Source organism: Myxocyprinus asiaticus, chromosome 11 (genome assembly GCF_019703515.2).
Source record: "Myxocyprinus asiaticus isolate MX2 ecotype Aquarium Trade chromosome 11, UBuf_Myxa_2, whole genome shotgun sequence".
Taxonomy (NCBI): Eukaryota; Metazoa; Chordata; class Actinopteri; order Cypriniformes; family Catostomidae; genus Myxocyprinus; species Myxocyprinus asiaticus.
Genome location: NC_059354.1, coordinates 5,073,153 through 5,090,839, shown reverse-complemented (window position 1 = coordinate 5,090,839; position 17,687 = coordinate 5,073,153). Strand labels below are relative to the sequence as shown.

Below are 17,687 nucleotides of genomic sequence, written 5' to 3'. Positions count from 1 at the left end.
CTGGAGTAAGATGACAATGTGATGACAAGAACGACACCATCCCCACAGTCAAGCATGGAGGTGGGTCTGTCCTGTTTTGCGGCTGCAGGAAATGGCTATCCTGACTGTGACTGACACCATGGATTCTTTCAGGTATCAAGCCATTGTGGCATGAAACATGTGATGCCTTCAATGTGTAAATTGAAGCTCGGTGATCACTGGATTTCCAGCAAGACAATAACACCAAGGATACATCCAAGTTGTCCAAAATCTGGTTCAGGGATAGGTCGTGGAATGTCCTTAAATGGCCCTTTCAGTCCATCATTAAAATCCCATTGCAAACCTTTGTTGGGATTTCAAGGAAGCAGTGGCAAATCTGAATCAAAATGTTTTTAAAATCTATATCCAGTATTCAAACACCTGGAAAGATCATGGGAAAGTCATGGAAATTCATTGGTCAAAAAAGGTGAAACCCTGTATATTTTGGTTGTTGGCGTCAAAGGCCAAAGGTGCAATCAAACTTGACAGTATTTTGGTGCAAATTCACCTATCACTTGGTAATACTTATACAATATTTGACCAGTTTTGTTCCATGTATTATGCTGGTAAATCACACTTCCGGTGATGTTTATGCTGAATTGATGTTAATAAATATGAATTCTAGTGTCATGTTTTTAATGTAATTCTTGCAACATTTTCTTAACTTTTCTATAATTAATTTTGTCAAGTGTTTGGTCGTGAAGCACTGGTCTATAGTGTCAGTTTCAGTAGATGCTGTAAAGTCAGTAGTGCAGTGTGCGTCTGATGGGTGCTGGAGGTGTAATGCTGCTCAGTGTTTGCTGAACTGTTGCTTAAAAGCTCAAGAGCTCTAAGCTTAAATTGGTATTGTGGTTAAGCCTTGTGCTCTGGGTTACTAAAACTTTTGTGTGCATGTGTGTGTGTATGCAGTCAGATGCTGATCTTACCACCATTCCAGGGAGAAGGTCACGGGGCTCAGCTCTTAGAGACAGTCCACCGATACTACTGCAGTTCACCTAAAGTACAGGACATCACAGGTATGAGTCCTTATTTGGGCTGTTTATTTGTCTTTCATGTGTGTCTTAATTTGAGTTTTTTCCATTTAGTGGTGTTTGCTAAGCAAGCGTCACTATGACTTTGGCTTATAAGCGAGCTATGGGGTTGCTCTGGTGTTGGGAGGTGAAAGGATGTGATGTTAATTGCAGGCAGTTTGCTGTTGAAATGTGCTGGCCACATGCTGCCATTCACACACCCCCTCAACAAAGACACAATTATTCACAGACAGAGAGAGAGAGACACACCTCACTCTTTCCACTTACAGCTTCCCATGTCTATCACTCTGTGTAGACACATATATCTGTCTTTTCCCCTCTGTTTTTTTTTCACCTCTTCGAAAGTTTTGTTTCCTCTGCTATCTAACAACACACTTTACCAAAGTAAACATGCATTAAGCTCATTTCCAACCACTGATTTATTCAATATAAAAGTTTTAAATGAATAATTTGCCCAAAAATTAAAATGTTCTCATTTACTCACCCTGCAGGGCTCCAGACTATGATCTGTGAGCAGTGCCACCAAGTTATTCAGATGGTGGCAAAAACACATAATTTGGTAGCACCGGTGAACAACTAATTAGTTTGTGTCCATAACTGAAAAAAAGTGATACAATGAAATAAAAGTGATATATTGAATTGCACAGCACAAATAAGTGCAATTATCAAAATTGCATTTTTTGTTAATATGAAATGCAATTTCAACAGTCAAACATTGATTTAGATTTGGGAAGCAGATATAAACTTACTGATATTTAGGACAGTAACATCTGTAAAAATATCTGTGAAAACTTACAAACTCCTAATTTATATAGGGCTAAATTGAAATGTTATGACATTGTAACATTGTGTGTTGGGACTCCAACTGATAAAGTACAGTTAAACAAGCCAGTTACTTTTTCCTGCAATCATAGAGCATTAGATCTTATACAGAAGGAAAATTGATTAGGCTATCTAGATCAAGCTATCTTTAGTAATTATAAAAATGTCATAGTTGTATAGCACAAATAGTTCTTCTGAATTATCCATAGCTTTAACAATGGTATTTGTAATAAGGCCAAGGTAACTACAGGTTAAACCATGCATGCAAGCGCCTCACTACCATGGCATTTTGCTAAGAAAATAAACATACTTAGAAATACAAAATATTACAATTTTGAAACCACCCCAGTTGTTACAAAAATGAACTATGTTCCATCACCCTTATTGCTATATTTGAAAGATATACACTCACTGACCACTTTATAAGTAACACCTGTTAGAGGTCTGCACAGGTCTTAAAATGATTCCCGAGACCGTGTGGCCTGACCCTACCCGGCCTGAACGATACCGTCAGATTTTAATCCCGAACCCGACCCAAACCTGAAATCGCATACCATCATAATTTCTTCTCCTAGCAAGTACTGTTGCAGTTGGCTGTTTTTTATGTAAGCATATAGGCAACATTTGTAACAGTACTGAAACTGTTACACAGTTTTAACAAGGCACGGCAGCCCCTTAGTACACTAGAGCAGAAGGGGGAAAAACATTGAACAATCTGGAATAAAATTAAACACTGCAACAGTCCCCTCTTGGTGCAGAACAATCTGGAATAATATGAAACAATGCATCTAGTGAAAACATATGCAGCCTGAACTTGTTCAGATTGTTGAATTTTTGAAACTGCGCTAAAAACAATCTAGACGCAGCGTAAATAATGAAACGGAGCGCAGATGTCTCAAAATGCAGGTGCCTTTTTGAAAATTTGAAGTTCTTTTTAAATTGACGTTTAAATGTGCAGGTTGCTGAAGAAAAAGCAAGACACGGTGCAAATGTCAAAGACATTCGTCCAGCATGTGTTTACATAGGAAAACAATGGGAAAACAGAACAGATGCACGCAAAAATACATTCGGTCTGAATGGCCCCTAACTCGTCCGTTCGCGTGTGTCTGTGAGTGAGAACGCGTGCACGAAACAAGTTCGGTATGCCTGTGTGACGAGGAGGAGGACGTGGCCGTGACGATGCACGGCCGGCGCTGAATCAGCTGATCAGCGGGAAAGTGAGATGAATGGGAGCTGGAGGCACCAGTTCGAGAGAGAGAGAGAGACGCAAGCGGCCGCGTTACATGTTTGTTTTATGTTGAGTTTTTTATTAAACTTTTGTTTACTGTTCAGCCGGTTCCCACCTCCTCCTTGTCCGTCGTTTATCCGTTACAGCCTGTTTATTTTTCATTCATCATAAACCCGAACCCGAAGTCCTACTTGGAAAAACTGACCTGAACCCGTCCCGTCGGCCTGGGTCGGGTTGCAGACCTCTAACACCTATACACCTATTTATTCTTGCGATTATTTAATCAGCCAATAGTATGGTAGCATTGCAGTGCATAAAATCATGCAGATACGGGTCAGGAGCTTCAGTTAATGTTCACATCAACCATCAGAATGGGGAAAAATGTGATCTCCGTGATTTCAACTGTGGCATGATAGTTGGTGCCAGACGGGCTGGTTTGAGTATTTCTGTAACTGCTGATCTCCTGGGATTTTCACATGCAACAGTCTCTAGGGTTTACTCACAATGGTGCCAGAAGCAAAAAACATCCAGTGAGTGGCAGTTCTGCGGACAGAAAAGCCTTGTTGATGAGAGAGGTCAATGCCAGACTTCTTGGAGCTCACAGAAAGGCTACAGTAACTCCGATAACCCCTCTATACAACTGTAGTGAGCAGAATAGCATCTCAGAATGCACAACATGTCCAACATTGTGGCGGATGAGGTACAACAGCAGAAGACCAGGTTGGGTTCCACTTCTGTCAGCCAAGAACAGGAAACTGAGGCTGCAGTGGGCCTACCATTTGTGATTTGAGAAATCCAGATTTGTCAGGCCAGGTGATGTTTTTCCAATCATCTGCCGTCCATTTTTGTTGAGCCTGTGCCCACTGCAGCCTCAGTTTCCTGTTCTAAGCTGACAGTAGTGGTACTTATCAAATCAAAATCAAAATCAAATCACTTTATTGTCACACAGCCATATACACAAGTGCAATGGTGTGTGAAATTCTTGGGTGCAGTTCCAATCAACATAGCAGTCGTGACAGTGATGAGACAATACCAATTTACAATAACATCAAATTAACACAACACAATTTAAACATCTGATGTACACATAATTACAACACAATATACAAATAATAACATACACTGTACAGTATACAATACGCTGTTTTTGTTTTTGTTTTTTTTTTGTTTTTTTTGTTTTTTACTATATAGATACACATTATTCAATAAAAATTTAAATTTAAAATATATATAAAAAAAAAAGTATGTATATATATATATATATATATATATATATATATATATATATATATATATATATATATATATAGAATGTACAGTATTGTACTGTATTGACATTCAGGCTGTCGGTTGATAGTCAGTTGTTAAGAGAGACATAATATAATAATAATAATATAATTTATGACAGTCCGGTGTGAGATATAAGAGTAAGGGTAATAAAGTGCAGTGCTGATGTATATTGATCATGAGAGATCAAGAGTTCAGAAGTCTGATTGCTTGGGGGAAGAAGCTATCATGGAGTCGGCTGGTGCGGGTCCTGATTCTGCGATACCGCCTACCTGATGGTAGCAGTGAGAACAGCCCATGGCTCGGGTGGCTGGAGTCTCTGATGATCCTCCGAGCTTTTTTCACACACCGCCTTGTATATATTTCCTGGAGGGAGGGAAGCTCACCTCCGATGATGTGTTTGGCAGTTCGCACCACCCTTTGCAGTGCTTTGCGATTGTGGGCGGTGCTATTGCCGTACCAGGCGGAGATACAGCCAGTGAGGATGCTCTCCACAGTGCAGGTGTAGAACCGTGTGAGGATGTGGCGGTTCATTCCAAACTTCCTCAGCCGTCTCAGGAAGAAGAGGCGCTGATGAGCCTTCTTCACAACGACTTCAGTGTGGATGGACCATGTGAGTTCCTCAGTGATGTGGACACCCAGGAACTTGAAGCTGCTGACTCTCTCCACTGGTGCTCCATTGATGGTGATGGGACTGTGTTCTTTGTCTTTTCTTCTGAAGTCCACCACAAGCTCCTTTGTCTTACTGACGTTGAGGGAGAGGTTGTGCTCCTGACACCAGTGTGTCAGAGTGTGCACCTCCTCTCTGTAGGCTGTTTCATCATTGTCAGTGATCAGACCTACCACCGTTGTGTCATCAGCAAACTTAATGATGGCATTGGAGCTGTGTGTTGCCACACAGTCATGTGTGTACAGGGAATACAGGAGTGGGCTGAGAACACAGCCCTGTGGGGCTCCAGTGTTGAGGATCAGTGATGAGGAGATGTTGCTGCCTATTCTAACCACCTGGCGTCTGCTTGACAGGAAGTCCAGGATCCAGCTGCACAGCGAGCTGTTTAAGCCCAGAGCCCGGAGTTTCTCATCTAGCTTGGAGGGCACTATGGTGTTGAATGCTGAGCTGTAGTCTACAAACAACATTCTCACATAAGTGTTCTTTTTTCCAGGTGGGAGAGAGCAGTGTGTATTGTAGATGCAATGGCATCATCAGTGGAGCGGTTGTTGCGGTAAGCAAACTGCAGCGGGTCAAGATTGAGTGGCAAGACAGAGCAGATGTAATCTCTTATTAGTCTCTCAAAACATTTGCTGATGATGGGGGTCAGAGCAACAGGACGCCAGTCATTTAAACAAGTTATTTTTGATTGTTTTGGAACAGGCACAATGGTGGATGTTTTAAAGCATGTGGGGACTACAGACAAAGAGAGGGAAAGGTTGAAAATGTCCGTAAAAACACCAGCCAGCTGGTTCGCGCACGCTCTGATGACGTGGCCCGGAATGCCGTCTGGCCCCGCGGCTTTGCGGATATTCACCCGTCGGAAGGATCGGGTTACATCCGCTACAGAGACGGAGAGTGAACTGACCTCTGTAGCTTCAGCCGCGAGAGCTCTCTCCGCGAGGGCGGTGTTATTTCCCTCGAAACGAGCATAAAAAGTATTTAGCTCATCCGGTAGAGAGGCAGCGGTGTTCATGGCGGAGTTTTTATTCCCTTTAAAGTCCGTGATGATGTTAATTCCCTGCCACATGCTTCTAGAGTTGGTGGTGTTAAACTGTCCTTCAATCTTGTCCCTGTACTGGCGTTTTGCTGTTTTGATAGTTTTTCGGAGGGCATAACTGGCTTGTTTATGCTCCTCCGCGTTCCCGGAATTATAAGCGGAGGTCCGCACATTAAGTGCCGCGCGAACATCGCTATTGATCCACGGCTTCTGATTCGGATAGATTCGTACAGTTCTGGTCGGAATCACTTCCTCTACGCACGTTCTGATGAAACACATTACGCTATCAGTGTAAAGCTCGATGTCGTCATCAGAGGCGGACCGGAACATCTCCCAGTCCGTGTGATCAAAACAGTCTTGTAGCATAGAGTCTGATTGGTCCGACCAGCACTGGATCGTTCTGAGGGTGGGTGCTTCCTGTTTCAGTTTCTGCCTGTAAGCGGGCAGAAGCAGAATGGAAGAGTGGTCCGATTTGCCAAATGGTGGGCGGGGGAGGGATTTGTAGCCATCCCGGAAGGGAGAGTAGCAATGATCCAGAACCCGGTCCCCTCGTGTGTTGAAACTAATGTGCTGGTGATATTTTGGTGCGACTGATTTTAAACTGGCTTTATTAAAGTCCCCGGTCACAATGAACGCGGCCTCAGGGTGCGCGGTTTCTTGCTCACTTATACTCCCATACAGTTCCTTGAGTGCCTGGTCTGTGTCGGCTTGTGGGGGAATGTACACAGCAGTGATAATGACCGCTGTGAATTCCCTCGGTAGCCAGAATGGTCGACACAGAAGCATAAGAAATTCCAGATCAGGAGAACAGAAAGACTTGATGGAATGTACGTTCCTCTGATCACACCAGGATTTGTTGATCATAAAACATACACCACCTCCTCTAGTTTTACCTGAGAGGTCTTTCGCTCTGTCCGCTCGTTGCATGGAGAACCCCACGGGTTCAATGGCTGAGTCTGGAATCTCCGCAGACATCCAAGTTTCTGTTAGGCAGATAATGCAGCAGTCCCTCGTCTCTCGTTGGAAAGAGATCCGCGCTTTCAGCTCGCAGAGCTTGTTATCCAGAGACTGAACATTTGCCAGTAGAATAGTGGGTAGCGGGGGTCGATTTGCGCGGAGTCTTACTCTGATGAGAACGCCGGCTCTGTTTCCCCTTTTCCTCCTGCGTTTCCGCGGCCGTGCTGCCCAGACAAAGAGCTCCGCTTGCGTGTTTGTAAACAGCGGGTCGGCATTGAGGAATGTGAAGTCCGGTTTCGGTGTGAGATCGCTGAACCAATGTCCAAAAGTGTTTGTCTGTCGTAGACAATAAGGCAGAAAACATCCAAGACAAAAAACATAAGAATTGTAAACAAAACAAACAAAACATTGCTATGATGTGTCGGAGCTCGCAACGCAGCAGCCATACTCGGCGCCACCTAGAGGGGTCTTCTGCTGCTGTAGCCCATCCGCCTCAATGTTTTACATGTTGTATGTTCAGAAATGCTTTTCTGCATAGAACTGTTGTTGTGTATGGTTATTTGGGTTACTGTCACCTTCCTGTCAGCTTGGACCAGTCTGGCCATTCTCCTCTGACCTCTCTCATTAACAAGCCATTTTCGCCCACAGATCTGCTGCTCGCTGGATGTTTTTTGTTTTTTGCACCAACAATCATGCCACAGTCGAAATCACTGAGATCACATTTTTTCCCCATTCTGATGGTTGATGTGAACATTAACTGAAGCTCATGACCTGCTTTATTTTATACATGACACTGCTGCCACACAATCGGCTGACTAGATAATCACATGAATAAGTCGGTGGACAGATGTACCTAATAAAGTGGTCGGCAAGTGTGTATAAATAATGTAATATTTAGTATGAATGTACCACATTTCTGCCAAAATACCACAGTACAATACAGTAAGTGTTTCATCATTTTATCACTCCACAGAAATAGAGTAAGTGTTTGTCTCCTCCTCTGTGAAACTGTGTGTCATTAACACTGCATGCATGAACCAAGAACATTTGCCATACACAGCCGTTAAATTAAAGTGAAACTGGAGCGCTTTGCTTTTACTATCAAAGTTTATTTTTGTTTGTTTATATTTTCATGGGAGTTTGATGCGAGGCTCTGCTGACGGCGCACACTTGAGAAAAAAAAAGTTTGCAAAACAACTAAGGAATCACTGTACGAAAGACAAGCGAATTCTTGATTTGAAAGGACCTTAGAATTACTATAAAAGTATCATAAAACCAGTCTATATGATTCACTGCTCCACTCCAACAGACTGAAATGTGTAGTTTACTGACATTGTTGCCCTCAGTTCTCATCTCGGCTGATCACATTCAAACTCTGCACATCGCAGTCATGAGACATGAGAACCAATGGTATCTGGTCACATTGACTTCACTTGCCAAGTTTGTATATGACAGAATTTTCATTTTTGGGGTAAACTTTTCCTTTAGTGACGGTTGAATTGTGTTTGTCTGATCTCTGGTATCTGCATCTTTGAAATACTGTGTTTTAACATTCTCGAACACATCTTCCAAGACTATCAGCGTTTGACTGTTTGTAACTGTCTGCAGCGGAAAATCCGTCTGAGAACTTCGTTAAGCTGAGGGATTTCGTGCTGGTGAAGCTGTGTTTGGCTCTGCCCTCATTCTCTAGTGAGAAACTCTCTCAGGGCTTCAGTGACGAGATGGTGTCTGAAGCTAGAGACAAACTCAAGATCAACAAGGTAACATCTCCTGCAGCTTTACTTGCTTCATTAATGATTATTTTTGGCTTTTTATTGTACTTTTTATTTTATTGACATGGTTAAGTGAAATTATCAGGAGAGGATGGGAATGGGATTTTGTAATGTCACAAGTTGGATTCAAACTCACATCTCCCACCATTTGAACACTGCTCAATGTGTCTTGTGCTAAATAGAGATTTTACAAACTTAATGATCTGAAGTTCTTTTATTCAGCCATTCCAAAGACTGTGTCTGTAGGCAAGTTTCGTGCTGCTCCTTGTATCTTAACTTGTGAGTGTGAGAGTGTTTAGATATTGTAATAGGGCGCAACAGTCGTGTTCTGGAAGTAAAAATGTCTTTCAATTTTCCATAGACAAATTGATTTTTTTATGATAACTTTTAAAGACAGACCTACTGTGATCTCGGAGGTTATTAATCAATGGTATATGCTTCTGTTGAAGCCACTAGTCCATGTTATTTCCACTTAATATTTTCAAAATTGTGTTTAATAGTGGAATTTCTAGTAAAAACTACACTACCCATGATCCTGTGTGAAAACAATCTGCCAATCATATTTTTTAACTTGATTTAACTTTTCCATTAAGGGGCATTATTTGCCCCCCTGAATTGATTTGTAGTGGCATATTTGTACCTTAATGATTAAAAAAAAAATTCTTACCATATATAAAAATGTACCTTACCTTTGCTTGATTCTACCTTTTATGTCAAAAAGGCCATAATGTAATCTATTCATTTACAAATTCGCAATCTGAATAATTAGTTTGGATTAGAATTTATTGCCTCTTACCCGTAAAATTAAATCAGCATCAACTGATGTTTAATGTGGTAACACAGATGCATCGAACATTGTTGAAAGTTTAAGAAATATCTTTCAAATACGTTTTAGATGGTAAAACAAAGCCAGTGAATTGTATGATTAACTCCTCTCAGAGTCTGAGCATTTATATACAGACATAATGGCTTTGCCCTGATGGCTTTTCATGAACTTCAATTGCAACTAAAGGTAGGAGTGAGCATCCGTTTGCACTGAGGGCTGCTGGCCATTAGCAGGTAGTGAGTGGGAGTGGGCCTAACAGTGACCCCTGTGGCACTGCCCTCTTTATAGCCACTCTGGCCACTCACTGCTCCAATTATAACCCAGCATCCCCTTTCATGGCCCACAATCCCACAATTATCTCAGGGTGGTGGCTGTGGCATGGCCAGGCAAAATGCTCGGCTCTCCATACTACCATAGTGGGAACTGCGTGAGGTATGGACGACCCCTCGGAGTCATGGTTACAGACTTTTGGCCCTCCAAGCAGCACAAGAATCCCAGGGCAAGATGCTTTTAACCCAGAAAAAATGGGCAGGGATAAACATTCAGCCTGTAATTGCTTCAGCTAGTACTTTAATAATTGTGCTGCAGTGTTTCTTGCACCACTCCTAAATCTGCAGTGCCATAATTTTAGTTGAGGTGTAACTTGTGAATCTTATCTGAAGAGAGAAAGACTAGGTGCTACAAAAATAATACATTGACAATTAATAGTCAACACAACTTTCTACAGTGATGTGATTCTTCCGGATTAATCCAGAATGTGACCCTAAAACTGTGACCCGCATGAATTGTGTAAATCCGTTAAAAATATATATAATATGGGTAATATTTAATTGGGGGTTAATATGTTATCGCCAATGTCCTGTCCGGTGCATTCTCGATAAGCATTTTTCACCTAAAAGAAGTGTCATTCAACCTTCCCTCAGAACAACTTTACTCACAAACTTCACAGCTGCTTCTGCGTCACGCACACACTTTAATGAAAACACGTGAGACGGAGGCTCCTGATTATTGCCGTCAAGACTTCATTCAAGTAACATAGGTTTATTTTAATTCATCAAGATAAATAAAATAGTTGGATATAAAACAGGTTTGAACTGTCGCCACAGTTGTTGACAGGTTAAAAATCACTAGCTGCAATTCCAGCATTACTGAAGTGATATTTGCAGTGAAATCGTGAAATATATCTTCACATTTAAAGTGCTCATTACCAAATATATTGAACCGTTTGTTTGTTCAATTATAAAACCCTGCAGATACAGTGCAGACATTTGAAAATGTTCAATTTAGACAAAATTTCCCCCCGTTTAGATCGGTAAATAAACTTGGGTTACGGATGTAATGAAAATGGACATGAGTTTTTGGGAGACGACTCTCTGTAAAAACTCTGAATTTAAATGCATGATGTTGAGGGGTTGGCACTCCTAAGAACATGCAATATTACATTTTTATTCATTGGCATTTTCACATTAATGTGGAAAAATCAGTGTGACATTTGTAAAAGCAGTACGGAAACAGTACACGTTGAGGGAAATCTCTTTAAATTCTGTAAATGTTGACCTCTGAGACATTGGTATATGACATGATATCCGGACCATCATGGAGTGAATTAAAATTGAAATCGCATTGTAGCCTTGCATGCTATATCTGCGTTTAACAGCCTGTATTAACTGCTGCAGTCAGCACTGCATGAGCTAGTGGCCCATTCTAGCGGCTGTGTGCGGAAAACACTGAGATGACAGCATCAGTATGAGATGATCTAATGTTTATCATATTCAAATCGCAAAGCTTGTCAAAATGATCCCTCCAGAAATACAATCGGAATAAAATTGCAACTCCCTAATTCATCTTCACTGCGCAATAGTTATGTTTGGCTGCTTTTACTGCGATTGGCTGCTTTTCATCCTTTCAGTCAACTGAGCAAGTGCGAAAAAAGTTGTGTTGGATGTTTTAGTCAGCTTGAATGAAATGAAAAGCATCACATTTTTCTTTAAAAGTTTACAAAGCCTGGCCAACTGAAATATGCAGCATCTGATTGTTGTACATTGTGTGACAGGAACATTAATTGTGTTCAGCAGTGCAGATGTCAATTTAGAGTTCTTAAATACATTTAAGAGGACCACACTTCATAGACTGAACATTGTGCTTTTGTATATTTATGTTCACAAGGTGAAACAGGTTAACATGAGCTGCTGTTGTTTTTTTGGAGACAGCCTGTCAAATTAACTGAAAATATTACATTTGGCTTATAAGAATTTAAACTCCTTTGTCATGACTCACACTATGTTCCTGAATTTTGCCATATTTGATGAGCTCAGTTTTCTCATGCCTTTTTGTGTATGTTATATTGTGGCATATTAACATTACCATTTCTAAAAAAAAATAATCTGAACTACAACTGTGCTCCTAAATTGTTTTAATTAGATTAGCGAAGAGCCCTGGATTAGGGATGCACCCATACCACTTTTTCTCTTCCGATACCGGAAATCTCAGTATCGGCCGATACCGATCCCGATCCGATACCAGTGTTGTTTTTTTGCATAATCTGTTTAGAATATCTTTACATTATTGTGTGGAACTAATTGGGTGTGCTCTTTAATATGTAAAGAAACACAAACCTCTAAGGCTATGTTCAGACTGCCACTAAAAATCTGATTTTTTGCATATCCAGATTGTATCCAGGTATACAATTGATAGTCTGGACAGTAAAAAACCACATGAAATCTGATTTTTTCAGATGCGTCTCGGTCTGGACGCTCTGGCTGCTCAAATTGGATTTTAAATAGTCTTTTGCGTCACTCTTAACGCGACACACAATGATGATGTCAAAAATAGGTGACGGAAATGCCGGAAGTATTCATAAGCTGGCTGTGACTGCAGCACGGAACATCACTGTATTTACCAGTCTCCTCCACCGCTGAGTTTTTCTTGTGCGACGGAGGAGTTCTGCACCGCGACAGGACAGGGTGCTTATTTGGAGAGTGAGGTGATGCACCTCCATTTTTCCTGCATCTGTTTTGAACGCATCGTCACATGGGTACGCCTACGTTGTTACCAAAGCAACCCATGCAGATAGGTTGGTTGTCTGAACACGCAAATCTGATTTGATCACTTGCAATTAATAGTGCGGACAGTCTGCCTGAAAAGATGTGATTTGAGAAAAAATCGATTTGCCAGCAGTCTGAGCCTAACTGCACATTATTTCAGTATAAATGTATAGCTTATTATGAAACACTTTATTATTAACTAGTATACTGGATAATGTAGCAGCAAAATTAACAGTAATTCCAGTATAAGTCATCAGTAGAAAAGAATCTGTTTTTGTTTTGTTTTTTGCAAAACATTTTCAACTTGTATCTGGACTTTAAAGGATTCAGATCTCTTTTTTGTTCAGTTTAGTTGTAAGATATCAGCTCACTTTTCATTCACACAGTTATTTTTTGGAACCCATTCAACTTAAATATTATAATTTGTAAACAAATGATAATAATAATAATAATAATATATTAGTAATATATAGTAAAACATCTCAATCGTGCACCTTTAAAAACTTTTAAACCCTCACGCTTTTATTTTGACATTTTAAACTCTCCAGGAAGTCCTGTATGTGTCTGTTTGCAGTTTAATTCGCTTCTTATTCAAATTCTGGTAAAATGCACCTCCAGTGCTGTTCTAAACGCCTATTATAAGTGAACCGAACTATTGAGCATCTGCATCTGAGATGTTGTTCTTGAGTAGCGCTCAAATATTGCGCACCGCTGTGAAGGCTAAATATAGCTGCGAGTGCTAGCAGTTTGCGTGCTTGTGTGTGTGTGTGTCAACAGAGAAGTGCCATTCACTAACGCACTGGCACTGCGCATACTATATATTTACTTATTAAATAGCCTTTTGTGATTCACAGAGCTATCGCACGTCTTCAAGTGGCTTTGAATAAAATGTGAGTCATATGAACTACTTTAATGGTGTTTTTATGGTTCTTTTATGTCATTTTTGGAGCTTGACAGTAACGAACATGACTAACACACAGTATCGGATTTGGATCGGGCTCGTCGGACCGATACCCGATCCGTCTAAAACTTAAGTATCGGAGCCGATACCAATCCAGGTATCGAACGTTGCATCGCTACCCTGGATATGTACTTATGTTGAAATTACCAATAAACAAGATTAATAATTGCCGTAGACATGGTTTTAATTTTTTTTCGTGTTAATGTTGATCACATGCCTGTTTCTGTTAAGTTGTTCTCACTGACTGCATGCAAAAACGAGCATACAGCACAACATGCTGTCCAATTTGCAAACAAATGGCTCAATTGATTTAGTTCTTTTTAATGAATCAGTTGAACTGATTAGTAAAAGATAATATAGTGTCTAAGATTTAAACTTCATAAAAAGGGCTAAGTTGTATTCATTTCAATTAATCAGTTGTTTTAAACTGTTTGTCAATGAATCAGTACAATAATTTGTTTGCTTCACCCAAAAATGGCATTTTACATGCTTTAGAGTTATTCTGGGGAAACTTCACATAACCAACAAGGTGCTTGGAAAAATTTGAGGATGACGACAACACCACCATCAACAGCCTTTTTAACCAGTTTGGCCTCTTTTGTTTTAAAAAGCAACTTTTTCTTCTTCAGCGATACCCCATATTTACAGATTTCAGGAACTGCAATGGGAACAAAAATGGCACCTAGTTTTGCATGCCTGTTTGTGGGCTTTTTGGAAGAAACTGTATTATAGGAACCACAAAAAAACCCTTTCCTCTCATATATCATATCATGGAAAAGATACATTGATGATGTCTTTGTACACTGGAAAGGCCCAGTTACCACTCTTCATGATTTCCTGCACTTTTTAAACACTAACTTTGGTGGACTTAACTTTTCTTTAACCTATAGTGTTGAAGAAATTAGTTTCCTTGACATATATGTTAAGAAAAGAGGAACAAGTCTTTCTTCATCCCTCTATACTAAATCAACAGATAGAAACACTCTTCTACATGGCCAAGCTTTCACACTGCCCCCTTAAAAAGGAGCCTGCCAATAAACCAACTTACGAGGTTGAAACACATTTGTGAAAACAGTGAGGATTATTAAGTAAACAACAAATGATTACAAAATTCAGAGAGAGACACTATAAAGAAGAATGGCTTTTAAATGCAGAAAAGTCACGAAGATTGTCTGTACCCAAACATAAATTCCTCATCAAAACCTGGCCTTATATGCTGTACCACTTACGTCCCTAAAACCACTGACAAAAGCAAGGTAGTCAAGAAATAATGGCATTTGTTGCAGAGTGGTCCAGTTTTAAAAGATACATTTAAAGATCCACCTCTTATCACCTACAAAAGAGCAGGAAACATTAGGGACAAAGTAGTTAGAGCTCATCTCCCAATGGAACCTGTAACTAATACCCTTACAGGATCAGTTCCTCTTGGAAACTTTAAATGTGGTAACTGTATTAATTGCCAGTGTACAAGAATCGTTAATTTCTTAATCATCCAGTATACAAAGATAATATATAAAAAGTTTTATTACATGTAAAACAAAAACATTTAATATACATAATTCAATGCCCTTGTGAAAAAGTTTATGTTGGGGAAGCATCTCACTGCCTAAAAGACCTAATCACTGAACTAGGGATGGGCATTTTGATCATTTTGTCTACTTGAGTACTTGAACTAATTACTCGAGGACTTGTCGAGTACTCGAGGGGCAATTACATGTTCATAACTGTATATATAATAACATGTCTGACAGACGTCTAAGGCTGCTGCATTGTGTCTTGTTGTTCCAGTGTATTGTCTATTCATCATTATAGGCTGTTATAAAATAATGTTATAAAATGAACAAAAGATTCAAAATATAATGCATCATATTTTATCATTATGTGAAGATTCACTGTCCAACTCAGAATGTGCCCAACGCACATCTGTCTGTTCTTCCTTCAGGTTACCTTAGTAATCTTGGTAAGCACGCACCAGTTGTTTTAGTGACTGTGTGAACTGTCTATTTTCAAATAACGGGAGATGCCATAACCATTGCATTTTTAATATGCGTGTTAAATTAGAGTTCAGTTTGAAGACGCTGCATTGTGTTCCATTTAGCTGCGCTCTGTCTAGCTGTTTGATACACTTGCCTGCTGTATATGCATTGCTTCAGCACGTTGAGTCCACTGCCACACGCGCCTGGTGTGTGTGTGTGTGTGTGTGTCCACAAATGTTCACTCTTGTGAGGAAAGCCTTGATGCTCTATATTGTTGTTGCTGTGATTCATAAAGCATTCCATTCAACTCGGAGAGTCTGAATTTCCACTTTTCAGCTGGGGAAAGTGCAACAGAATGACACTTTATATTGGACATCTAACTTGGAAACTCATGCAGAAAACTTCAACTCCCATTTCGTCGAGATGCAGGTGTGTGTTACTTCACGCAGGGCAGGGAGGTTTATGGTTAGTCACAAACATTTACTTTTATTAAATAATATCCATTAACGAGTCAAAGTTCTTACATAAAATGATAATAAAACGTGTTTAGCAAATGTTTTGCAGAGACAAAAAAGTGTTCAAAACACGGTTAATTACACTCTGTCAGGTAATTGTCACTGGATTTCGAATTAAGTGAAAAGTCACATCATGCGTGATCACTATCGATCATCGTTTTCATGATCGATCATTGCTGCCACGTCCGAGTACCTGAGTACTCGAGTATTCGTGCCCATCTGTACACTGAACACAGGAGTTCAATTAAGAAAGAGTGACCTTGCCAGCCCCGTGGCAAGACAATTTAAAGAACAACCATCCCATGTCGTCCTTTTTGTTCTTTGGTATTGAACATATAAAATTCCCAGCAAGAGGAGGCAACATTGATCAGCTCTGTAAAAAGAGAGAGGCTTTTTGGAGTCTTTTCCCAGAAGGGATGAATGAAGAATTGGTTTTAATAGAATTCTTATGAATTTTTAAATTATTTTAAATTCCTAATTTTATCAACTCTTTGTTTATAATGCTTTTATGCATATTACAATTGTTCATGTATTTTTAAAAATGTGTGGTTATGTTTTTAGGTATTTTTATTAGATGAGAAACATTTTTACAATTCACAAGACAAGATACCACCATTGGTTGAAAGTTAATCACATGTCTCCCTCTCACTGTGATATAATTGGAAGGTACTATACCATGTGATTTCATTCTAGCCTATTGATTGGTTGTTTGTTAATTTGTACTCTGCCTTTGTTTGTATTTGAAAAATCCTTTTATCCACATGTATTGTTTTAGCTCTGATGAAGGCCTAGATGTTGAAATGCATTATCAAAATAACGTTTGAATTATTCTCCACTCCACAAGTGCTGCTGGATTTGCTTTTCAATTTTACATGCTTTAAAATGTTTTAGTAATGTTAAAAATGCAAATGGAAGGAAATCAGTTTAACTACTGGCAGCTCTTTGTTCATATGACAGTGTGTTGTTAAAGATGCACATTTACAATAGTTTCAATTTTGTTGTAATAAATTATTTAAAAACATTTATTTTTCATCAATTTTTGTTTTGCAAAGGCAAAATAGCACCAATACAATGTAGTTAGAGAAAAAATATAGTTAGAGCCTTGGCTGTTCACTGTTGCAACACTGTTTTTCCTCCACTTGACAGTTTAGCATATGGAATATTACTGGCAATGCTCAATTTACACACTTCATAGCAGATTTCACAAATACTTGAAAACTTTTGTTTGCATAATTTGTTATACTCAGGAAGTCTTTGAAGTAGAGAAATACTTTCTTGTACTGTGCTTAATATAAAATGCAACAGAGGTGGAATAAAAGATTTTTCTCGTTTGATTAGTCAGGGACCCCTAATGATGTCAACAACCGCAGACAATTGTAACTCGCACCTCAGTTTTAAAAACGATACTGTAAACAAACATGTTTAAAGTAGTGCATTACAATTAAAGCCTGGCAGATGAGCAGCACTGTGAATTAATGAGGTACGACACAAATTTAACATAAATAGAATATGCCACCGACAGTGTCCGTAGACATTAGGTT

The 17,687-nt window shown here is 39.7% G+C and overlaps 1 protein-coding gene across 1 annotated transcript in view; it reads left to right on the top strand.

Annotated features, from left to right (window-relative positions):
* Nucleotides 1–17,687, top strand: part of LOC127448072 (histone acetyltransferase type B catalytic subunit-like) — a 55,431-nt gene that overhangs the window by 25,882 nt on the left and 11,862 nt on the right. The window contains exons 8-9 of the mRNA XM_051710353.1: nucleotides 928–1,034; nucleotides 8,661–8,812. Of these exons, the coding sequence (XP_051566313.1) occupies nucleotides 928–1,034; nucleotides 8,661–8,812 (259 nt within the window). The remainder of the gene's footprint in view (nucleotides 1–927; nucleotides 1,035–8,660; nucleotides 8,813–17,687) is intronic.